The sequence below is a fragment of the Panthera onca genome, chromosome F1 (assembly GCF_046562875.1).
Source record: "Panthera onca isolate mPanOnc1 chromosome F1, mPanOnc1 haplotype 2, whole genome shotgun sequence".
NCBI classification, from domain to species: Eukaryota; Metazoa; Chordata; class Mammalia; order Carnivora; family Felidae; genus Panthera; species Panthera onca.
In genome coordinates, this window is record NC_138355.1 from 32,066,926 (window position 1) to 32,092,957 (window position 26,032).

General features: G+C 42.5%; 1 protein-coding gene and 1 long non-coding RNA gene across 5 annotated transcripts in view; one reads left to right on the forward strand and one right to left on the reverse strand.

Moving 5' to 3' along the window:
- Positions 1-7,091, reverse strand: part of SMYD2 (SET and MYND domain containing 2) — a 50,718-nt gene extending 43,627 nt beyond the window's left edge. The window contains exon 1 of the mRNA XM_060643833.3: positions 6,591-7,091. Coding sequence (XP_060499816.1) covers positions 6,591-6,763 — 173 coding nt within the window. The 5' untranslated portion in view covers positions 6,764-7,091. The remainder of the gene's footprint in view (positions 1-6,590) is intronic.
- Positions 6,146-25,460, forward strand: LOC132686204 (uncharacterized). Of its 4 annotated transcripts, none has more exons than XR_014136427.1 (6): positions 6,146-6,640; positions 9,635-10,253; positions 10,344-10,423; positions 16,271-16,382; positions 19,697-19,920; positions 24,781-25,460. It is a non-coding gene; the product is annotated as an uncharacterized LOC132686204 (long non-coding RNA). The 4 variants fall into 4 exon arrangements; XR_013553266.2 differs by having other exon boundaries at positions 6,148-6,640; positions 10,372-10,423; XR_014136428.1 differs by lacking the exon at positions 9,635-10,253 and having other exon boundaries at positions 6,182-6,640.
- The last annotated feature ends 572 nt before the right edge of the window (positions 25,461-26,032 follow it).

Here is a 26,032-nt window from a genome sequence, read left to right on the forward strand (position 1 = left end):
GGCCTCCCCCAGGGAACTGCTTGCTATAGACAACCAAGGAGCCGCCAGGCTGACCAGAAGAGGGCTCAAAGTCAGAATCTGGTCAAATACAACCAGGGTGCCCCATTGTAGGCCTAGTTCCATGGAAACGATCAAGACACACATATTCAAAGCCTCCAGGCAAACCCAGAGAGGGGCTGTCTGTGAGAGGCGCAAGAAAATGAAAAATCAGTAACAGAGAGGAAATTCTTCTAAATCCCATAGGCCTTACACAGATCAGAGAAGCATGGCTGGAAGTGAGAAATGATTACCTCGCTCTACATCTGAGGTCTGAAAAAATAGGTGTGGGTGTGGCGATGGGGCATGACTTCAGTTATCAATGACAACAAGAACATAAAGAATATTTGTAATTATTGATTGCCTCCTTGGGGAAACAGAAATAAAGTGGCATTAAAATTGTAATTATTTTTTCCTTGTGTGGACAAGAAAAGGAATGGGATAGTAACCTAAGGCAAAAGAGGTAAGTCAAAAACACCAAAATAAAGGAGATGAGATGCCTGGCTGGATCAGTCAGTACAGCCTGTGACTCTTGATCTTAGGGTTGCGAGTTCGAGCCTCTTACTTAAAAATAAGATCTTAAAAAAACAGAAAACACTAAAATACAGTAGAAACCTTCTTTGCCGTTTAAGTTCTAAAACAGGCAACTTTGCTGGCTGGGTTCTCGCCAGTTTGGAGTTCTTCTGAACACCAGCTACTACCAAACTATAGCTCTGAGCCCTGGATCTTTCCAAAGAAATGTAAGACATGTCTTAGTGTTTTTTTAAAGACCTTTCTGACAGAGAGTGTGCAATCTGCTTGTCCTACACAAATACCATCCAGGGGCCTCCTAAATTTTATTTATTTTATTTCCAAATCTAACCAATTTAACTTTGCACACAGCAAAGTTCTGAACAACGACTACGCTGAAGAAAAACAAAAGGGGTTATACTCTGATGCTGTCTGACCAGAGAGAAGAGAAACAAACTGTTTATATGTAGGTATAAAGACTTAGGTAACAAACTCCTCTTAGCTCTAGCATAATATTTTTAAATATTCCAAACCCACAAAAGGACCAAAGCCTTGTGTTCTTTTTTATGTTTTATTATGTAATAATTGATACATTAAAAAAAACATAGATAGCGTTCATGCAAATTCAAAGGCACTGTAATACAAGCATCTCTGAACCCAGAACAACCTAAGATATAGATCAAAGATAGCTCCATCCATTTATTTGTTCAACTTTTAGAAACATTAGTTTGTCGAATTACCTATTAGGGGAAGGGGAAGCAAAAGAGGTAATAAAAATAGCATTCACTCTAGAGAAAGTGTGCAGGGAGGAGCAACACAGGTCGACTCAGGCCAAAGGGAGTAAGGGAAGGAAGATCACACTTGGAAAAGGAAATCATGGCTCAGACTGTGAAAGGCACAGAGCCTGGCCCTTTAGAAGACACTCAATAAACATCCGACCAAAAATATGTGAAATTCTAGGAAGCCATTTCACCTCTCGAATGCTCAGTTTTTTCCTACCTGCAGTGGAAGCCATCCTTGGGAGGATCAAAAGAAGAATGTATCTGGAAATGCTTTATGAGCTGCAAAGAACAGCATGACTTTAAGGAATGTCGTTTTATGGGATCTTCAGATAGTTTTTATTGAGAGGATTTTGTGCAATTGCTTTTGGGGAAGGAAAGGTATCAGATGCCGGTTTTAACTCGCCAGGGTTTGAATTTCACTTCAGCATATCCTGCTGCTGTCTGTCCCTTTCATGTCAAATCATTTCCAAGCGTACAGGTTGGTCCCAGAGCCCCTAGAAGCTATAACAGGAATTATGCTCCCGCATATGAAAAATACGCGTGTGATGGCACTTGCCACATCTGAAATCATGCAACACTTGAAGGGCAGACAGGAGCAATGACAGGCTTGCTATGCAGAAAATTCTGTTTGTCTCCCTTTCTCTTCTCAAATATTTGCTTCATCTCATGGTAAAAGACTATTAAAGCGTCTAAGCACTTTTAGAAAAGGCTCTTTAAAAAAAAAAAAAAGTTTACCTGTGTAGGTTCATTATATCATTTCCATTAGGTTTAGATTTTGAGAACCAGTGAAATCCATGATTACTCCGGGGGACCTGGGGCTCAGAACTGCCGTTCTTAGCTCTGGGTGATTGTGCCATCTGAAGGATGGCTCTGCTGGTCAACAATTTCCAGTTATTTCCTCCCTGGTGTCCCACCCCCCCCCCCCAACCCCACCATGATAAAAATGTCCCTGACACCACAATATTTTATCACCCCGTGTAACACCCGGCACAAGTGAGAGTGCCAGGCGGACTGTGACAGCTTACTCTGCTCTAGCCTAGCGCAATACTAGGAGCATGACTTCTCCTGTTCCTTCTAAGTTCACAGGCAGGTGTTCGTGGAAACATTGTAAACATACAGGAACCTGGTTGTTCAAAGACATTAAGTAATTCGCCTAAAGACAAAACATCAGGACGGGGGAAGCCAGAACTCAAACCAAGTCAGTCTGGCACCAAAGTTTCTGCCTTGTTGGCTCTAAATAAATGAAAAACTTGAAATACTGTAATGTTGAAAGTGACAGCATAGCGTCTCCTTACCTGACGTACAGATGGCTGGATTTGGTTTTATTTCATGTAACTTCTTAAAGGAAATCTGTTATCTGTATAGTTTAATCTTACTACCTATTTTTTTTTTAAAAAACAACAACAACACTGGAGCAAAGGAGGAATTCTCTTTTAGAGCATGTGTCTATTTTTCATTCAGAAAGCAAGATAATTTGAGAACATCTGAAGTCATTTCTCCCCTTAGAGACCCTGTAATTCTCAGAGAATGTTCTCGGGGCACCTGGGTGGCTCAGTCAGCTAAGCATCTGACTTCGGCTCAGGTCATGATCTCATGGTTTCTGAGTTCAAGCTCCGCGTTGGGCTGTGTGCTGACAGCTCAAAGCCTGGAGCCTGCTTCAAATTCTGCGTCTCCCTCTCTCTCTGCACATTCTGTCTCTCTCTCTCTCTCTCTCTCTCTCTCAAAAATAAATAAACATTAAAAATATATATACATATATATACATATGTATGTGTGTGTGTGTGTGTGTGTGTGTGTGTGTGTATATATATATATATATATATATATATATATATTCTCAGAGAATGTTCTCAGAATCAACAGGATCACAGCAGCCCCCCGGAATGACTCCCCTTCTGATGCACAGCTTCAGGGGGTCAGCCCCAGGGTTCTCTCAGAGAACCTAATCGTGTCTTAAGAAGGCAGCCTCAAGAGTTCTTGGCTCTTAATACTGATTAAAATCAACTCACTATTACTTTGACAGCCTGGTAAAACAATGGGTTAGGCAGGACGAACAGTGCTACGCAATAAAACCGTGAAGACACTTCCATCTCTACATCTGCCGAAACAGGACCTCTCGGTCACTGTTTTGCCCATGCAAGCATTTTAACTTTTAAAACCACTCTGAGTAAGCCAGGCATGACATAAATTCCCTGAAATGGGGTTCTAACAGCTTTACTGCAAGGAAGCTAAGTGGGCCTTCCTACTTTTCCTCATACTCAGAACAAACGGACAAAAAAGGCAACATTCTCGCCCTTAAATGACCCAGGAACCAAGAAAATCAAAGATCAAGAGGGAGACCTCTTCCCACCTGAGGAACTGCAAAGAATGAATATTCAGATAGAACTGCGTTAGGGCAGATTTTTTTCTTTTTTGAGACAAATAATATAAAGTGTTAAAATATGTCCTTGAATACCAAGTATGAAATATGACATAAAAATATCTGCCATAAACCGGGGGCCAATGGTCAAAATAAGTGTGTGTGTGTGTGTGTGTGTGTGTACATAAAATGTACCTAAGAGATGTGATAGGGACAGCTCCCAAACGGGAAACATTTATATTTTTAGGAGCTGCCTTCTAGCAGCTGAGGCAAGATACGCGTCCCAAGTATCACCCACCAAACTGAGAAAATGTGATACAAATTTAAAATTCACAGAAACAAATCTTTGAATTGGGCCAACACCAAGAAAAATCCCATTCGACTATGACCTGAGAAACTTCCCTTTACTTTTTCAATTTCTAGAACAAACTTATTCCTGCAGAAATCACTTATTTTCCTTCAACATAAGTGAAACCCAAATACAGCTTCCGGGGGCTCACTCATGTCAAGCAATATTGTTTATGCTAAACTTCTAGCACAAGCAAGGATGAGGAGTAGTTGTGTTTCTTGTCCCGAGGGGGGGGGGGGGGCGTGGGGTGCAGAAGTGGCGGATTTTGCCCTGTATGTTTCAATAGTTGAGAATTCTGCTCCTACTCCCTTGAGGTACGGCAGAGACATATATGTGTTCCCTCTACTACAGCCGGACGGACGGAGCTGTTCCTCCACATAATCAAATAGTTGACAGGGGAAATGATGCTGAATCTGTGAGAATGCTCTAACCATGAATTCTAAACTAACTGAACTGAACAGAAATCAGAGTGGAACTCCAATTTCATAGGGATCAAGGTATCATCATTTCTTGTGTGTTACTTTAGTTGATTTCAAATGACTCCTTAGAGAGAAGAAATGAACTGTGGGTGTTGACAGAAGTTCACCAAAGCCAAACAGAGAAGTGTGGCCGGAGTGGGGAGTGGGGGCAGATGCAGTGGTACCGCCCCCAATGCAGGAGGTAGCCCTGGTGAGGGGTCAGGGGTCGAAAGGCAACAGTTAATGACACTCACAAACGCTATTCAGAAAAAGGAAAAACAAAGCACACGCTCTGTCGCACAGGGCGGGGTGATCTGTGGAGCTGCATCTGACCATACGTTAATGTTCTAAGGTTGGAGGTGTGGATAGTAGATACAGTTAGGACACTCACAGCTCAAGGGAAGCATCTCTCAGCTCTGCTTCTCCCGCTCCGAACCCAGAGGGATTTGATCTTTAATTCACTGGAGGAGTGCACCGGTAACAACGACCTGTGTACCTACTATGTGCCTGGCACTGTGATCTTCTCTCACAGGATGGACTCCAGGAATCACCAGGATCCCTGATGGAGGAAGCACCTTCTGTGCTGGGTGACCCCGCTTTGCTCCTGCCACTCCAGACACCCACACCGCTTCAGACTCCGAGCCACAGCGAGGCTCAGAAGATCAAGGGACCAGTCACAGCAGCCTTTTTAACTTTGGGAAAACCCAATGCTCACTTCACTCAAACGTTGCAAAGTGGTGCCATGACCCTTTAGCTCTTGACTCACCAATTCAAAGAGCCACATCACATACAGCCCTTAAGCTGCCCACGGCATGATTCTGCGTCTAGTGCCTTTCCAGGTCCCCCCAAGCGGAAGACAGTTCTGGCAGGGAGTCTGGGCAAGATTACTATAATATTTAGCCTTTGTCCCTTCTTTTGCTATGTCTTATCGTAGAATAAGGCACACAAGTCTGGGAGACTGGGGACTCCAGTGTATGTTGGACTTGAGACCTGTATTCAAAATGTACCTGCAGGACCCCAGGTCAGCATAATCTAACCCAAGAACCTCCATTTCAAAGATGAAGAAACTGAGGTTCAAAGAAAGTAAAGCAGGGTCCATTCTTCAGAGACAAGTGGAAGGTTGGGTACAAACTTACTTCAACGCCATGCTTCCTGTCTCTGGAATTTTACTGAGCACCTAACTAGTAGCAAATGGGCAGAACTGAAGAGAGGAGATTTCATTCCCCTAGCTAGAGGTGAGACTACGTGTACACAACCACGCTACCTCTCTGAGGATTAGTTTTCTCGTCTGTAAAAGGGAGACAGTGTGTTGGACGGGTGATTTCTCATGTACCTTTCAGGTCTGAAACTGTCACAGGGCTTGAGATAGAATTATGTGTCGCGGTGTATGAATACGTATGTATGTGTACATACGTGAGTATATGTATACACATGACATGCTACAATTAAATATCATTTCCAACCACACATTTTGCCTAATGCCCTCAGAGACCATGTTTTCAAAATCCCAAACCAAGATCAGGCACGTCCCATCAGTGCAGCCCTTCAGAATCTCAGGGCGTGCTCAGCACCCCCTCTGGCTTCTCTCCAAACACAAGCGTTGAGTGAGAAGGAAGAGGAGAGGCCGCGTACTGTACAAGAAATGTTAAGTGTCATTACGTTCCCGGGAGGAAACGGCCAAGTGTGCGGCAGGGCTGGGCTGTGGGGGACAGAACACACCGCAGGAAGCACAAGTTAAAGGGGACAGACTGGCTGCTCGAACTCGGGGCCGGGCCGGCAATGCACCAAGAGCGCAGCGCGTGCCCGTGTTTGGAACAAGCCTGGCTCCGAGCCCACGTCTGAGGCCAGGACCCTGCACTTCCGCGCGCGCAACTCGCGCAACTCGGAAAAATGGGCCGTGCCGGGGGCGCGCGGCGGGCGCTTTGGCGGCTCGGTCCCAGCGCACGTGGCACGGCCGGCGCGGGCGGAAAGCGCGGCCGCCGCCCCAGCCGCCGGCGCTAGGACCCGGCGCGCCGTGCGCACTTCCTCCCGCCGCGGTACGAGCCGCCGCCGCGGCGCCCCCGCCGCCCGCCCGGCCGCCCGCGCCGCCGCCCTACCTGGCGAAGCAGTACTCGCAGTGGTTGCCCCGCTCGTTGACCGTGAGCACGTAAGCGTAGGCCGGGCAGGAGAAGAGCAAGTCCCCCACGTGGAAGGGCCGCAGGGCCCGCAGCCCCCGGCCCTTGCCGGGGCTGCAGAAGCGCTCCAGGCCGCCGTCGCCCGCGGCCCTCATGCCGGCAGCGGGGCGGGGCTGGCGGGGCCGGCGCGGGGGGCACCCGGAGCGGCGGCTCCCCGCGAGCTGTTATTGGAGAAGCGTCACCCAGAGCCGCAGGGGGGGGGGGGGGGTGGGGGTGGGGGGGCGGGGAGGGAAGCCGCCGGAGACGCGGCGGCGGCCACCGCTCCCCGGAAGGGACGCCGGCCCCGCCCGGCCCTCGCGCGCCCCCGGTGGGGGAGGAGGGGGACCGGACCGGCGGCCCCGCCCCGCTCGCCGGACCCTCGGCGGCCGCCCGGCACGCGCTCGGGACGCTTCCGGTGTGGCGGCGACCCGCGCCGCAGCCCGGGCGGCTCCTGGAAGCGGGGCGCGAGGCGTGTGCGTCTCCGCGGGCAGAGCGGACGCCGTCCCCTCTCCCGTGGGCGGTTGGGGTCGCCGCGGGTGGCGAGGTCCCAAGGCCTCCTCGGACAGTCAGCCTGGCCCACACGGTGACCAGCCCTTGGCATAAAGAAGGGGACAAAGGTGTTTTCTCAACCTTACGTAGTCTGTCCTTGTCAGAGACCCTATTAAGGAGTGATCCGGGAACACCGAAGAGAAACCACCGAGGAAGAGTGTGATGTGCTGAGGGCTAAAGGGTGTTTGCCCAAGGTTAAAGGCTTTTAAACCTCGTGAGGCTCTGAACGAGTCTCTTGAGTGTTCAGTGTGAACGTTTGCCCCTCTAGTGGAAGTTAATTACAGGAACAGGAGAGGAAATGCGCCTGTCAGCAGGGCTCACTGAGTCTCTGCATTCAAGACTTTCTCTTTGCAGAGAAAGCAGGAGACAACCTTGCCTTCAAGGAACTTAGACTCTTTTGGGGGTCCAAAAGCCATGCTGTGGCCAGAACACTAGGCTAGAATTTGCAGCGGTTTTAATCGCTTCGACCACTCACTATCATCTTAGAAAAGTCGGTTTGGTTACCAATCCCAGAGAGGATTTGAAACATGCAAAGCTCATTGAACAGTACTTGGCACATAAGTCCTATACACATGCATGCTATTGGTATTACTCCTATGACAAAGGAGGATATAGTCTGTTCCACAAAGGGTTAAGGAAGGACTGAAATTGATGTGCATGCGGTAAAAACTCTTGAAAGTGCGAAGGGAGAATTTAGCAGAAAACACTAATACTAAATACTCAAGTTTGATCTCAAATTATGTTACATGTGTGAGTTCAGGATTAGTTTAGCAAAGGGAAAGATAAATACGATTTGGAATATGCCATAAGATCAAGAGAATTTTTAACCCCTTAACAAAATTCCTAAAAAAAGGAATAAGCCTCTAGTCCTCCTGTAAAGAAAAATACATTATGGACACTATTTCATTTATGCATTTGAAGAAGCATTCACTGAGTAGCCACCAGGATAGAAAGATGGACAAAATGTAGGCCTGAGTCTTTGCACTTGACACATTCACAACCCAATGACAATGACTGTTAGTATAATGGGCCAATTGTGCTAAGTGCATCAAACACATTATCACATTTATTCCATAACTGCAACAGCCCAATGAGTTAGGCATTAAGTCCCCCCTTTCCACAATTAGGAAACTAAGAATCATTTCCAAGGCCACACAGTAAGTGGCAGAATTTGGTTTCAAACTCAAGTAAGTCCGAATGTGAGACCCATGCTCTTAACCCAAATGTCCCTCTGCATACAAATATAGCTCACCAAGGAGTCTTGTTATGGCGGCTTGTGTGCAGTATCCTGTGAGAACACAAGCAGTGAGTGACAAGCTCAGCCTGAGAAATGGGGGTTGACTCGGGGCCTGGGCCACATGCAAGGAACGCTTAAGCCTAAAAGGATGAATGAAACTTTACTAGCAAAGGAGCAGAGACGTTTTCTGGGCAGAGAGAAATGCACACAAGGACAGAGGGACTTGAAAGAACAGAATGTGTGTTGGGGCCCTGGGAGTGGTTCTGGGTGGAACACAAGTTCCCAAGGGGAAGGCAGGAGGGGAGTCAGGAACAGGGGAAGGATGTCTTCTTGAGAGGTGAGTTTTGTTGACGTGCTGTGGAAAACGCAGAAAAATGTTTAAGCAGAGGGGTGCCAAGATCAGTCCAGCGTTTAGACTAGTTTTACTGGCACCTTGCAGATAGGCTATGAGAGGAGAGGACTAAACATAGGTCCACCATTTAAGGGAGCATTGATAGTATTTTAAATAGTTTTATTTTTTTAAGTTTATTTATTCTGAAGGAGAAAACAAGTGCGGCAGGGGCAGAGAGAGAGGGAGAGGAAGAATCCCAGGCAAGCTGTGCACCGTCAGCACAGAGCCGGACGAGGGGCTCGAACTCACAAACCATGAGATCATAACCAAGTGGAAACCAAGAGTCAGACACTTAACCAAATGAGCCCCCAGGCACCTGGCATTTACAGTATTTTAAATGAAAGGCAATGAAAGCCAGAATCAAGGCATAGTATTAAGGAGAGGGGCAAAGGTGCAGAGGGTAATTGTAGTTTCTTGCTTAGTATGTGGCATTTTGGCAGGCAGATAACAGTGTGTTGGCTTTCTGTCTCTAGCCTGATCAGTCTTACAGGCTCAAGGCAGGAACCATAAATATCCTAGAATTTGGGGCCTGGAAGAGGCATTTTCTTACAAATGATGAAGATGAGGCCCTGTGAAGACAAATAGTCTGCCTAATAACCCAGTGGCAGAGTGGGCATGAGATTTCACAACATAATCATTCGGCAGTTAAATATTTATTACATGCTTACTCTATAAGTATGGAGTACTTATGGATAAGTTTTTGGGCTCTCCAGGTTTTTTAACATTATGATGCTCACTGGGTTCCAGCAATAGCGAGAAGGGCTGGCGACGTAATGATAACAGAAACTGACTTGTTCTCTGCCCTCACAGAGCTTTGTACCGTCTGGTGGAAGGAGAAGACAGCAATCAGATAATCACACAAACAAATACAGTCGGTGGTCTTAAGTGCTACACCAGCGCTTGGGGGATTTGACCCAATCTGGTAAAGCTTTTCAGAGAGAGTAATGCTTGAGCTACAATCCAAAGGATGGATAGAACTTAAGAGGAGGAAGAAGGACATGCATTCTAAGCAGAGGGAACAGCGTGTGCAAAGTTCCAATTGGCAGGAGGAAGTATGATCCATAGGAAAGACAGAGTGGAACAGAGCTAGAAGGAGAGTGTTGTTGGAGATGATTTTAGGAGGCAAATTGGTCTCGTTGGCCAGGCTACAGGAGTCTACTCTGACCAGTAAAAGCTCTGACGGTTTCCAGACCACTCTGTTAAAGGAGCTTTATGCCAGTCACAGTAGTTAAATCAATTCTGACAATCATGTTTTATTACAGATGGGTGTTACATGTACATGAAAGAATTTTTTCCAAACCTTAGGAGTTCTGATTACATGCCTTCTTAGATAAATCTTGGATAAGTTTTTGGGCCCTCCAGTTTTTTTTTAACATTCTGATCCTGTGGGGCTCCTGCCAACACAAAGATGAAAAAGGCTGGCATAAAAGTAAATAAACAATGACAATACAGTAAATAATTTATTGTTTTAAGGATTAATTGTACGAAGTAACCTACTTTTTGCTTCTTTTATTGCAAGTGACTTTTTTTTTCTTTCATGGGGAAAGATTTCCAATGACTGAGAAAAACAATAGCCTGGCTACTGAGCTGTCTTTCCAGGTGAGCAGTGGCTGGAACAGACTTATTCTTGTGGGTGAAGGTGACTGTGATTTAGGAACACTGGAAAAGAAACCGCCTCACTTCAGAAAAATGCTTGTGCTGAACTCAAGTGACTCAAGATGGGGAAATGGTCAGTTAAGCAATGGTCATGAATTTAGGAGCTTAAATTAACGAGGAAAACTGTGTTTAAATAAACGGCCAGGCAATGGCAACAAACCAGGCGGGCAGCCTGATGACCGCACTCTTAGTGCAGCTCATACTTGTCAGTCTGGCACTCTGCGTGCTCAGATTCCGTGCAAGTCGCCTTCCAGCTGCCAGGGCCCCTTCACCTTTTACCCTCCCCTCCGCCCCTTAGCTCAGAAGGAACAGGGTTGGAATGGAGTTTTTGGTTCCTTCGCCTCACTGTAGCTCAGAGGAAATGATCCAAGGACAAAGGCCCCGTTTGCTTAATTTCCCTAACCTAGAAGCTGATCCAATTCATGAGTAAAATATCTTTCCAACCACAGATTAGCACATGAAAGAAATAGCTCTGGCCTAGGGAAATAAAGCATTAGCAAAGAAGGAATACCAAGGAACATGGACAGTGGGCCTTCACCCTGTACCGCCGTACCTATAGGTGTATTTCACTTACTGATTGCACGCTATGTGCTTGCACTGTGATGGAGCCTTGTCATACAAAGGGAACAACACTGACATCCGCATAATTATTGTAGGAGCCGAGTCATGGCATCCAAAGATAATTCTATCCTGATCCCTAGAGCCTGTGTTACCTTATATAGGATAAAAGCATCTCGTGGAATATACTAAATTGTTAAATGGAGGATCTTGAGATGACAAGATTAGGCTGGATTATCTAGGTGAGCCCTCCATGCCATCATAAGTGTCCTTCCAAGAGAGAGGCAGAGGAGATTTGACACAGACGGGAAGAAGCAGCAATGTTAGCTGGCAGGCAGGGACAGCAGTGATGTGGCCACGGTCTCAGGAATGCAGACAGCCACCAGAAGCTAGAAGATGCAAAGAACGGCTTTTTCCCTCTGAGCCTCCAGAAGGAGTGTGGTCCTGCTCACACCTGGCTTTCAGCCCAGTGATGCTGGTTTTCAGGACTCTAGCCTCCGGAACCATGACCCAATACATTTCTGTGGTTTTAAGCCATCTAGTTCATGGTAATTTGGTGCAGCTGCCATAGAAAATTCATGCAAGTTATAATACAATAAAAAGGGGGTTTTATTTAAGTAATGTCTGTACCCCACATGGGGCTTAAACTCATGACCCCAAGATCAAGAGTTGCCTGTTCTTCCAACTGAGTCAGCTGGGCCCCCCTCAATAAAAGTTTTAATAGAGTGAGGAACAAAGTACAGTAGAAAGGCTTTACAAAACACCTGACATTGTAGTTCCTTCTAGAAGGAAGACTAAAGGTTGACCGAAAGAAGGCCCCCAAAATAGGTTCAAGAACCGGAAGGTGTAAATTCACTGGGGTGGGAGAGATTTGACCATCTGAGCAAATATTTTTCTTTTCTTTCCTAACACTTTTATATTTTTAAGTAATCTCTACACCCAATGTCAGGCTCAAACTCCCAACCCTGAGACCAAGAGTCACAGGCTCTACCGACTGAGCCAGCCAAAGTGCCCCAAGTATTTTTCTTTTATTTAACATGAGATCATGACCTGAGCTGAAATCAAGAGTCACACTTAACTGACAGAGCCACCCAAGCCCCCGCCCCCTCCACCCCCCGCCAGGTGCACTTTTAAAATCTATTCCCATTTAATCCTCCTAATGACATTTTACAGAGGAGAATACTGAATCACTATAGTTAAATAACTTGTCCAAGTGAACAGTGGGGTTAGGACTCAAAGCCAGGCTACGTTGTGATGAGTCCATGGCGTGGACCAGTCCAGTACGCTACCCTTTTGGCCCAACTTACGGCCCCAGGTAGGAGGTATCGAGTGAAGCTGGGCCAGCAAGGTAAGCCCCATGATGTAGGGTTCCCTAAGGCCGTGAGCAAAGGAATTCGATGCGTTGTATGGGTACTAGAAAGCCAGAGAGAAACATGGCTGGCCCGATCTGATTGTTGCTTTAGAAAGGTCATCTTCATGACTGAATGTAGGATGAGTTCTAGGGGGCTGAGGGCAGAGAGAGAGAGAAGTAAGGAGTCTGATGCAGTAGATAGTCCAGAGGAGAGATGTTGCTGGCATGAACAAGGACAGTGACCGTGGTGACGAAGAAGAGGGATATGGATTTGAAGAACTTTTAATTTAGTTACCAGGACTTCATGATTAGAGTGTAAAGGCAACAGAGAAGGGGGAGTATAAGCCATGGAAAAATAGGTCCCATGATGGCCAACATCACCTCAATCCAGGCCGTCAAGTGCCTTTCCTCCCCTTGTCTGTCTTGCATGTGTTCCACAAACAAGATTTTGTTACTTCTTCACTGTGTTTCTTGTTCAGTGTCCCTTCATCTCTATTTTTCTCTTAAGTTTATTTATTTATTTTGAGGGACGGAGAGGGACAGAGAGAGGGGGAGAGAGAATCCCAAGCAGGCTCCATGCTGCCAGTGCAGAGCATGATGTGGGGCTCAAACTCACAAACCGCGAGATCGTGACCTCAGCTGAAACCAAGAGTCTGATGCTCAACCAACTGAGCCACCCAAGTGCCTCCCATCATTTTTATTTTTATGCCACTCAATTCATATGGCTTCATGCCTGGATTGCTGCAATGACAGTAATATTTTGAGATAGCTAGAGATCAGCCAGCCAGCTGTGAGATATTTGCTTCCATACCCTCACCGTTCCTCCCATTCGGCCAATAGTCCTGACTCAGAGAAGAGATGATATTGCAGAATACAAGGGAGAGGGCTCTTGGGATTCAGGAGCTGAGGAGAGGGCTCTTGGAGCTCAGGAGACTCAAGCTCCAATCATAGCGATTCGCAGATTCATGACAATATAGAGCAAGGAGTCACTCTGCCCAGAGAAGATTCTCCCGGACAAGGGTAGGGAGGAGAACTGGAAGGAAAGCAAGAGGAAAGTTGGGGAGCTCTTCTGAGAAAAGAACATGCACCTTAGTTTCCTTCCAGGCTAAATGCTGGAGGAGTAGGGTAACATAACAAAAAACCCCTTAGCATTCAGGGGACTCAGCACAGAGATAACCTATGTGCTAGTCTCACGTAGACCCAAGATTGCCCTGTGTACCAGAAATGGGTGTGTGGGAGAAAGACTCTCCGAGGTCTCCCAATGGGAAGCTGGAGAGTGGGTTCCCATATCCCTAAGAGGGGACCTCACGTAGACAATTGAGCCATCCAAGGGAACCACTGTGGATGAGACCAAGGGGACTACCCAGCAGAGACCTGTGCGGATCAGATGTTCCACCCCTGGCCAAACACTCCATGCATTAGCACCATGGTGCCACCCAAACAAGGCAACCCCAGGATACAGAGTAGGGTCTCCCCCTCTTCTGTGTGCCTGACTTACTGTTGTCAAATGTCTTGTCTTAAAATAATTGCTTTCATAATGAGACTTTCTGTCGAAGAACTCCCAGCTTCTCTTTATTGTACATCTCAACAAAGTCAAGCTCTTCTTTCTGGCTTTAAAAAACCAACCTCTGGCATGCCTGGGTGGCTCAGTGGTTCAGCCTCCCACTTCAGCTCAGATCATGATCTCACAGTCCGTGATTTCAAGCCCCACGTTGGGCTCTGTGCTGACAGCCTGGAGCTTGCTTCAGGTTCTGTGTCTGCCTCTCTCTCTCTGCCACTCCCCTGCTCGCATTCTGTCTCTCAAAAATAAAATAAAAACATTAAAAAAATTACATAAATAAAGAATCCAGACATTCAAAAGCACCCATGTTGCAACAATGCTCGCAGGTGACAGTGCTGTGTTATCTCGCTGGCAAGCAAAAGTGTAGACCCAGAAATAAACCTCTGCTTCCAGGCTGAAGTGCAGCAAGAGCATTCCTAACGCATTGTTTACAGTCCCAACACCAGCATCTCAGCTACACTGCAGCATTTCTGCTAGAGGCAGAGTTATCCCAGAAGAAGAAACTATTAATATCAGTGGGAGGAGTAACCAAGTCAGAGAAAAGTACATAAATATTTCAGAGTGAGATTGATCAATTCTTAAACTACCAGCCGTATTTTCTTGTACTTGGGGGGAGAGGAAGGAAGGAAGGAAGGAAGGAAGGAAGGAAGGAAGGAAGGAAGAGCTTAAGCTGGCTTTGTCCTCATGATTCAGAAATATAATAGTTCTAACTAGATACTAAAAATTGAATAAAGAGACAACAAAGGTCCAGTAAGGGGAAAGGCCCCCTTACTGATGGATTTGGTTCTCATCTAGACTTGTAAGCTCTATTCTTTACCTCTGGAACACCACATTTTTCACCCATTTAAAAAAAAAAAAAAAACAGGACTAAATGTAAAAAAGTTTAGCTTGTATATTTCTATTTTTATTGAGAACTGTTAACTTGTTTGGGGGGAGGCAGTGTCATCTAGTTGACGGAACGAGGCGGGGTGGGTATAGAATTTGACCGTTGTTACCAATCCGCTGATGACCTTTAGCAACTCACCCACTGATTTTATGTGAGGGCAGAGGAGTTTCACAAAAAGAAGAGATAAAGTGTGATATTTAAAGCCTTAAAGCTTTAGTCTACCTCTTTTATAGCTTTAATTTTTACAAAGAATTTGAATATATCAGTATAGCTTATTTCTTTTTTAAGGCGGAAGAAAAATACAAGGGGAAAGAGAGTCCATAGTATGAACTGAAGAACAATCCATGCAAAAGCTGAAAATTGTCAACTGTTAGCATCTTAACTTTGAGTTATCCCAACACTTAAAAAAAATCTTTGGTTTGGTTTTCTTTCCTAATAAGGATTACTAGTGACATTAACCATTTATTATTTGGGAGGTCTTGAAAATTTAAGGTAAATACGATCTATTTTCTTTGGGAAACAAATTGCTTGATACCAAACGAATTTACACAACAGTATCATTAAAGACAGAGACTTTAAAGAGACAAATAATATATTGAACTATTTCAGAAAGTACACACAGGACAAACACATATTTTATCTGAATATACTATAATGGCTACTTTTTAAGAAATTTTAAACATTCTGCCATTTATTTCACTGACATATTTTTGATAGTGGCTGATGAAATTTTCATTTTTTGCATGTGTTGCTTCCTGGGTTTCCTTCATCACAAGCTATAGCTTTGTCTTTTCTTTTTTTTAATTTTATTTTTTTATTTTTTAAAATTTACATCCAAATTAGTTAGCATACAGTGCAACAATGATTTCAGGAGTAGATGCCTTAGTGCCCCTTACCCATTTAGCCCATTCCCCCTCCCACAACCCCTCCAGTAACCCTCTGTTTGTTCTCCATTTTTATGAGTCTCTTATGTTTTGTCCCCCTCCCTGTTTTTATATTATTTTTGTTTCCCTTCCCTAATGTTCATCTGTTTTGTCTCTAAAAGTCCTCATATGAGTGAAGTCATATGATTTTTGTCTTTCTCTGACTAATTTCGCTTAACATAATACCCTCCAGTTCCATCCATGTAGTTGCAAATGGCAAGATTTCATTCTTTCTGATTGCCGAGTAATACTCCATTGTGTGTGTGTGTGTGTGTGTGTGTGTGTGTGTGTGTGTGTGTGTGTATGCCACATCCATTCATCCATCGATGGACATTTGGGCTCTTTCCATACTTTGGCTATTGTCGATAGTGCTGCTATAAACATGGGGGGGCATGTGTGCCTTCAAAACAGCACACCTGTATCCCGTGGATAAATGCCTAGTAGTGCAATTGCTGGGTCGTAGGGTAGTTCTATTTTCAATTTTTTGAGGAACCTCCGTATTGTTTTCCAGAGTGGCCGCACCAGCTTGCATTCCCACCAACAATGCAAAAGAGATCCTCTTTCTCCGGATCCTCACCAACAGCTGTAGTTGCCTGAGTTGTTCATGTTTGCCATTCTGACAGGTGTAAGCTGGTATCTCATTATGATTTTGATTTGTATTTCCCTGATGATTAGTGATGAGCATTTTTTCACGTGTCGGTTGGCCATCTGGATGCCTTCTTTGGAGAAGGGTCTATTCATGTCTTTTGCCCATTTCTTCACTGGATTATTTGTTTTTTGGGTGTTGAGTTTGATAAGTTCTTTATTGATTTTGGATACTAACTCTTTATCTGATATGTCATTTGCAAATATCTTCTCCCATTCCGTCAGATGCCTTTTAGTTTTGCTTATTGTTTCCTTCACTGTTTCCTTCACAGAAGCTTTTTATTTTGATGAGGTCCCAGTAATTCATTTTTGCTTTTGTTTCCCTTGCCTCCGGAGATGTGTTGAGTAAGCAGTTGCTGTGGCCAAGATCAAAGAGGTTTTTGCCTGCTTTCTCCTTGAGGATTTTGATGGCTTCCTGTCTTACATTGAGGTCTTTCATCCATTTTGAGTTTATTTTTGTGTATGGTGTAAGAAAATGATCCAGATACATTCTTCTGCATGTCGACGTCCAGTTTTCCCAGCACCACTTGCTGAAGAGACTGTCTTTGTTCCATTGGATATTCTTTCCTGCTTTGTCAAAGATTAGTTGGCCATACGTGTGTGAGTCCATTTCTGGGTACTGTATTCTGTTCCATTGATCTGAGTGTCTGTTCTTGTGCCAGTACCATACTGTCTGGATGATTACAGCTTCGTAGTATAGCTTGAAGTCTGGGATTGTGATGCCTCCTGCTTTGGTTTTCTTTTTCAAGATTGCTTTGGCTATTCAGGGTCTTTTCTGGTTCCATACAAATTTTAGGATTATTTGTTCTAGCTCTGTGAAGAATGCTGGTGTTACTTTGATAGGGATTGCATTGAATATGTAGATTGCTTTGGGTAGTATTGACATTTTAACAATATTTGTTCTTCCTATCCAGGAGCATGGAATCTTTTTCCATTTTTTGGTGTCTTCTTCGATTTCTTTCATAAGCTTTCTATAGTTTTCAGTGTATAGATTTTTCACCTCTTTGGTTAGATTTATTCCTAGGTATTTTATGGTTTTTTGTGCAACTGTAAATGGGATCGATTCCTTGATTTCTCTTTCTGTCACTTCATTGTTGGTGATAGGAATGCAACTGATTTCTGTGCATTGATTTTATATCCTGAAACTTTGCTGAATTCATGAATCAATTCTAGCAGTTTGTTTGGTGGAATCTTTTGGGTTTTCTATATAGAGTATCATGTCATCTGCGAAGAGTGAAAGCTTGACCTCCTCCTGGCCGATTTGGATGCCTTTTATTTCTTTGTGTTGTCTGATTGCAGAGGCTAAGACTTCCAATACTATGTTGAATAACAGTGGCGAGAGCGGACATCCCTGTCTTGTTCCTGACCTTAGGGGGAAAGCTCTCAGTTTTTCCCCACTGAGGATGATATTAGCGTTGGGTCGTTCATCTATGGCTCTTATGATCTCAAGGTATGCTCCCTCTATCCCTACTTTCTTGAGGGTTTTTATCAAGAAAGGATGCTGTATTTTGTCAAATGCTTTCTCTGCATCTATTGAGAGGATCATATGGTTCTTGTCCTTTCTTTTATTGATGTGATGAATCGTGTTAATTGTTTGGTGGATATTGAACCAGCCCTGCATCCCAGGTATAAATCCTGCTTGGTCGTGGTGAATAATTTTTTAATGTATTGTTGGATCCGTTTGGCTAATATCTGGTTGAGGATTTTTGCATCCATGTTCATTAGGGAAATTGGTCTATAGTTCTCCTTTTTAGTGGGGTCTCTGTCTGGTTTTGGAATCAAGGTAATGCTGACTTCATAGAAAGAGTTTGGAAGTTTTCCTTCCATTTCAATTTTTTGGAACAGTTTCAAGACAATAGGTGTTAATTCTTCCTTAAATGCTTGGTAGAATTCCCCTGGAAAGCCATCTGGCCCTGCACTCTTGTTTTTTGGCAGATTTTTTATTACTAATTCGATTTCCTTACTGGTTATGGGTCTGTTCAAATTTTCTATTTCTTCCTGTTTCAGTTTTGGTAGTGTATATGTTTCTAGGAATTTGTCCATTTCTTCCAGATTACCCATTTTATTGGCATATAATTGCTCATAATATTCTCTTATTATTGTTTTTATTTCTGTTGTACTGGTTGTGATCTCTCCTCTTTCATTCTTGATTTTATTTATTTGGGTCCTTTACTTTTTCTTTTGATCAAACTGGCTAGTGGTTTATCAATTTTGTTAATTCTTTTAGAGAACCAGCTTCTGGTTTTATTGATTTGTTTTGTTTTGTTTTGTTTTGTTTCGATAGCATTAATTTCTGCTCTAATGTTTATTATTTCCTGTCTTCTGCTGGTTTGGGGTTTTATTTGCTGTTCTTTTTCCAGCTCTTTAAGGCGTAAGGTTAGGTTGTGTATCTGAGATCTTTCTTCCTTCTTTAGGAAGGCCTGGATTGCTATATACTTTACTCTTATGGCCACATTTGCTGCATCCCAGAGGGTTTGGGTTGTGGTGTTATCATTTTTATTGGTTTCCATATACTTTTTAATTTCCTCTTTAACTTCTTGTTAGCCCATTCATTCTTTATTAGGATGTTCTTCAGTCTCCAAGTATTTGTTACCTTTCCAAATTTTTCCCTGTGGTTGATTTCGAGTTTCATAGCATTGTGGTCTGAGAATATGCACGGTATGATCTCAATCTTTTTGTACTTACTTAGGGCTGATTTGTGTCCCAGTATATGGTCTATTCTGGAGAATGTTCCATGTGCACTGGAGAAGAATGTATATTCTGCTTCTTTAGGGTAAAATGGTCTGAATATATCTCTTAAGTCCATCTGGTCCAGTGTGTCATTCAGAGCCATTGTTTCCTTGTTGATTTTTTGATTAGATGATCTGTCCCTTGCTGTGAGTGGGGTGTTGAAGTCTCCTACTATTATGGTATTACTATCGATGAGTTTCTTTATGTTTGTGATTAATTGATTTATATATTTGGGTGCTTCCACATTCGGTGCATGAATGTTTACAATTGTTAGGTCTTCTTGGTGGATAGACCCCTTGATTATGATATAATGCCCTTCTGCATCTCTTGATAGTCTTTATTTTAAAGTCTAGATTGTCTGATATAAGTATGGCTATTCCGGCTTTCTTTTGTTGTCCATTAGCATGATAGATGGTTCTCCATCCCCTTATTTTCAATCTGAAGGTGTCTTTAGGTCTAAAGTGGGTCTCTTGTAAACAGCATATAGATGGATCTTGTTTTCTTATCCATTCTGTTACCCTGTCTTTTTTTTTTTTTTAATGTTTATTTATTTTTGAGACAGAGACAGAGCGTGAGCAGGGGAGGGGCAGAGAGAGAGGCAGACACAGAATCTGAAGCAGGATCCAGACTCTGAGCCGTCAGCACAGAGCCCGACGCGGGGCTCGAACCCACGAACTGTGAGATCATGACCTGAGCTGAAGTCGGATGCTTAACCGACAGAGCCACCCAGGCGCCCCTATTACCCTGTGTCTTTTGATTGGAGCATTGATTCCATTGACGTTTAGAGTGAGTACTGAAAGATATGAATTTATTGTCATTATGATGCTTGTAGAGTTGGAGTTTCCGGTGGTATTCTCTGGTCCTTTCTAATCTTTGTTGCTTATGGTATTTATATATATACCATTATTTATATATATGCTTATGGTGTGTGTGTGTGTGTATATATATATATATACATATATATATATACACATATATATATACGTATATATATATATATATATATATATGTATATATATATATTCATCTTTTCTCCCCTCAGAGAGTCCTTGCAGGGCTGGTTTAGTGATCACAAACTCCTTTAATTTTTGTTTGTCTGGGAAACTTTTTTATCTCTCCTTCTATTTTGAAGGACAGCCTTGCTGGATAAAGAATTCTTGGCTGCATATTTTTCTGATTCAGCACATTGAATATATCCTGCCACTCCTTTCTGGCCTGCCAAGTTTCTGTGGATAGGTCTGCTGCAAACCTGATCTGTCTTCCCTTGTAGGTTAGGGACTTTTTTTCCCTTGCTGCTTTCATGATTCTCTCCTTGCCTGAGTATTTTGTGAATTTGACTATGATATGCCTTGTTGATGGTTGGTTTTTGTGGAATCTAATGGGGGTCCTCTGTGCTTCCTGGATTTTGATGTCTGTGTATTTTCCCAGGTTAGGAAAGTTTTCTGCGATGATTTGCTCACATAGCCCTTCTACCCCTTTTTTCTCTCTCTTCATCTTCTGGGACCCCTATGATTCTGATGTTGTTCCTTTTTAATGAGTCACTGATTTTTCTAGTTCTTAAATCATGCTCTTTTGCCATAATCCTCCTCTTTTTTTCTGCTTCATTATTCTCTATAAGTTTGTCCTCTATATCGCAGATTCTCTTTTCTGCCTCATCCATCCTTGCTGCCGCTGCATCCATCTGTGATTGCAGCTCAGTTATAGCATTTTTAATTTCATTCTGGCTATTTTTTTACTTCTTTTATCTCTGCAGAAAGGGACTCTAATCTATTTTCGACTCCGGCTAGTATTCTTATTACCGTGATTCTAAATTCTGGTTCAGACATTTTGCTTGTATCTGTGTTGGTGAAATCCCTGGCTGTCATTTCTTAGTGCTCTTTCTTTTGGGGTTAATTTCTTCACTTTGTCATTTTGAAGGAAGAAAAGGAATTAAAGAGATAGAAAAATTAAAATTAAAAAATTAAAATTAAAGAAATATCAAATTAAAAATTAAACACACACACACACACACACACACACACAAATGAAATAGATGCTAGATCCTAGGTGTGTTTTCGTCTGAGTGTCGAAAGTGGTTTGACAGATTAGAGAAAAAAAAGGGGGCAGGGAAAAAAGGAAATCATTTGAGAATTTGAAAAAATGAGTACACTGAAGTAGACTAAAATGAGATGATGGAGGTAAAATAGAATTTGAAAAAATATACATAAAAGTAAAGAATATAGTAGAAAAAAATTAAGGAAAAATATTTTTAATAAAAATTGAAAATAAATACGAATTTCTTCTTTTTCTGTATTCAAGAAAAAAGAAAGAAAAAAGAGAAAAAGGATAAAAAAAGAAATCATTTGAAAATTTGACAAAGTGAATACACTGTAGTAGACTAAAATAAAATGATGGAAGTAAAATGGAATTTGAAAAAAGTTACATAAAAGCAGAAAATATAGTAAAAAATGAAATAAAAATATTTTTAATAGAAATTGAAAGTAAAAATGAAGTTTTTCTCTTTCTGCATTCAAGAAAAAGAAAAGAAATGAAAAAGAGAAAAAAGAAAAAGAAAAAAAGGAAATTGTTTGAAAATTTGAAAAGATGAATACACTGAAGTAAACTAAAATAAAATGATGGAAGTAAAATAGAATTTGAAAAAAATTACACAAAAGTGAAAACTAGAGTAATAAAACTTAAAGAAAATTATTTTTAATAAAAATTGAAAATAAAAATGAATTTTTTTCTTTCTGTATTTGAGAAAAAGAAAAGTGTAAAAGAGAAAAAGAAAAAAAAAAGAAAATTGAATAGATGAACCTGCTAATAGATTGAAGTAGGAGTGAAATTACTTCGTTTTCCACTAGAAGTCAGTCTATGTAGCACTTTATCGTCCATAAACTAAGCCGACGGTGAGACTTGTGTTCTTGAAGAGTGAAGTTAGCCCAGTTGGGCGGGGCTCAGTGTAACAGCTCCACTCTCCACTAGATGGCGCTGCCAGCCTACTGGGGTGGATTGTTGCGGTGCTCGTAGGTGCATATGCGCATATGCGGAAGCGGTGAAAGTGGCGCCACCCAGCTACCCAGTCTGTTCTCCAGGATCAGCAATCACGCATCTGTCCTCTGTCTTCAGCTTTCCTCCACTCCCAGCTCTTTCACTCTCCGTGACCAGGCCCCAGGTAGCACCTCTTTCCCGAGTTCCGTCTCAGATGTGGCTGTTTTCCCCGTCCCCTTACTTCTGAAAGACTGCAGCTTTGACCCGTTCCACCCCTCTGCGGGAGGGTCTCATGGAGCAATGGCCAAATGAGCAATGATCAAATGTTGGCTGCACCCAGGAACGCTTGCTGGACCCTGCTGCTGCCGGTGCCCCGAGACTGTGACCAGGTGCCAGCCCGCCCCAGAAGAAGTTCACGAGATAGTGTAGCAGCAGTTTTCAGGGATTCTGGAAAATCACAACACACAGCTGGCACCAGGCTTCACCCTTAAGGACCTTGCCCCAGCACCCGCGAATGTGGCTGCCTCAGGGGTCTGCTGGGACCAGGTGGCTTCAACAGTCTCTACCAAATGTCCTTCCAGCAGTGGAACCGCTTCTCCCGTGTGGCCCGAGAACCTCCGGACCTCACTCTGCTCCTGGGCATTCGCCCTTCCCACCAGAGCACCTCCAGGTATCGAGCTGCAGAGTTGCAGCCTTTGTGCTCCCCTTGTTTACAGTCTTAATGGAATTTAAACCCTCTCCTTTCTCCTTTCTCCCTTTTTAGTTTAGTCCCTGTGGCCATTTCCAATTTTCCACTTTCTCTCCGGCTGCTTTTGGGGAGGGGTGCTTTTCCCGTATTCTCCCCCCCTCCCCAGTCTCCGTCCTCTCTCTGCCCGCAAAAGCGGTTCCCTATCCTCAGCGGCTTCTCGGTCCCCAAATTCATTTCTCTGCACTGCGTACCTGCTGAATTCTGTGGTTCAGGTTGTGCAGTTTGTTGTGTTAATCCTCCAATCAGTTTTCTAGGTGTGTAGGATGGTTTAGTGTTGGTCTGGCTGTATTTCATGGATGCGAGACACACAAAAAACTTACATGCTGTTCCGCCATCTTGGCTCCTCCTGTCTTTTCTCACCTTTAGGATTTTGTAGATGAAAATCGGAGAAATTGAAAACTGGAAAAAAAAAAGAATAGATGAAGTGGAGTAAATCAAAGTGATTAAAAGTAGTTCTTGGGGTCAAAGGACAAACAAACAAAAGGGCTTGTGCATCTTTTTATTGTTCATTCACTGATTTAACACTGTAAACCACCCTCTGGGGTACTACAGAGGAGCCAAAGTAGATGAGACCCACATCTCGAACTCCAGGGATTTAGTGTTGCAAAGAAGAAACATGACATACATTTAGGAAGCTAGAACTCTCCAGGAGAATGGAAGCTCCATAAGGGCAAGGTATTTTGTCTCTTTGGCTCATTACTATAGCCTCAGGGAGTGTCTTGCACAAAGTAGGTACTCAAGAAATAGTGGTCGGATGAATGGATAAAACACAGTAGAGTGTTGAGCCATTTAAGAACTGTAAAAAAAAAAAAAAAAAGTGAAATTGGTAAGAGGAGGAGCAGGTAACTTCCAGCATCTTTGAAATTATGGATGTAACTTGTAGGTAAGTATGTTGACAGCCCATGAACAGAATCTCCTGTGTGTGCTGCTATTGTTTTTCAAATCCATCAACTGCTCTGTCAACCTCTTCAAGTAAGACCACGGACACAGCAAGTAATGAACATGTTACTTAAACATGCTGGGCCTTAGCAAAGTGAGGAAGTTAGACTACATGAGGGTTTGTGGGGGCAAATATGCAAGATCCTTTTAAATGTCAGAATGGTTAAATGTGTGCACTACCCCATCAAACCTCTTATTTGATAGATATTCTACTGCCCAGAGTAGAAGACCCAAAGAGAAAATACTAAGGTGGTAAGAGTAGAGGTGCTTTGCCAATACGATGAAAATTGTGAAGATAAGACATGAACGACTGAATTTTAGGAAACAGTGGAAGGGAGAGGATCAAAGTCTTTTTGGTTTTACTGTCTTATTATTTAAATTAACTTCAACCAAAAGAATTGCCTTTTCCCAACCTAAACAACGTTGAGCCTAATTCATGTTCCTAAATCCTCTGAATGTTTCTCAATATCTTTCTGAATAGTTGACTAAAAATACCAGTTTGTTTTGGGGTGTTTTTGCAGGGACCTCTTTGCTAGGTGACTGTGACTTTTACAAAGGGGTGCTGCTGCCTGCCAAAGTTTGGCCAGTCTGCAGCAAAATAAGAGGAATCCAAACAATGCAAGATCTATATTTGTAAAGCCACACTGACTCATTTGAAAGGACTTTAAAGAAAAAAACAAACTTGAGATTAGAACCTTTATGGTTAGAATATTTTTTCTTCTTAAATGATGGAGACCAAAGATGGCATTCCTTTTGATGTTCTGGAGAAAATAAAAATTGTCATCCTCTGTGGATCCCACCACCTTTTAAATAAATTGTACTATTTTCTGAAATTTAAAGGCACAGATGTTAAGAACGGCATTAGAGTGTCATTGCAGAGACTAGTTGGTTTTATTCCTTAATGCAGATTGTAGAGTCTTCAAATAACCTTATTATGCTAAGTATTCAGAATCATGACACCTTGGTTTCCTTTATTTCTTGGTCTTAGACACTGATGCCTCTCAGCGTCATTTAATACACCAGACTACTATGGAACAAGAAACAGAAGGCTGCATGCAATTGAAACTATCATTTCTTTAAAGGCATCTAAAAAATTCATTTCTGGTCTTACCACAATTCATTATTTTTGGAAAAGAGACAAGGCATCTTTGATGACAGTGTTAATAACATTACTGTTTTAAACAAACATTTACCGATGTAGTTTTATGGAATCCCATAAATGACTTATTTATGTTACATAGAGTACTAAGGAAACAACTATGGAAAAACATTATAAGATCACTGATTTTATTGCTCTATAAGCAATGTATATTAACTTTTTGAAACTTCGAAAACACATATAAACCCAGAGATTACTAGTGTAAAGTTTTTATTGTAGTCATTCAACACCTTTCTTTAGGAACATAGAAATCTTTTACAATAAAAATTGGATTATATTGTACATGCTGTTTTATAACCTGCATTTTTCATCCTAAAAATATGTTGTAAATCTATTTCCATAGCATTAAATGTTTTTCTACATCATTTTAATGACTTCATACTGTGATATTTTATAATGTACTATCATCTAATTAACAAGTTCCTTGTTAGGTACTGTTTTTTTGTTGTTGTTGTTGTTTTTCCCATTGTTGAAATGAACATCTTTGCTAAATTAAATCTTTTTTTACATTCTTGAGTAATTCATTGGGCTAGATTCTAAAAGTAGACTCGTTGGGTTAACTTATAAAACTTTTCATATATAGCATGGAACTGACATAAAAATGTGTGCTTATTTATTTGCTTAATTTATTACAATATTTACAGTCCATGAGGAAGATAGAAAAATAATCTCATTCATTGCATAACACTCCTTGCACTTCATTTAATTTCCAAAAAAACTCATTACAGCTAAAATGAGACTTCTTAGACTAAGTTGTCAAACTTTGACTAAAGGGATCCTGCAGATCATTTGGCTTAAAAGCTTTATGCTAGAGCTGAGGGAACTGAGCTGAAGTTATAACGTGTCCTGTTCACAGTTCAACCTAACAAGGAATGGAGCCAACTCAGTCCTGGATCCAGATGTTCTGTTTTCCTCCCAAGACCCTCGAGAGAAGAGCAAGTCGTTCTTCTTTAGATAGTCAGCACAGAATTGACATATCTCTGAGCTTTCTGGAATAGCTCTGCGGTCTTTCATTGTACCATAATTTCTTTCACTATCACCTAGTTGATGGACATGAGGATTGCCTGGAGTTATTAACTAG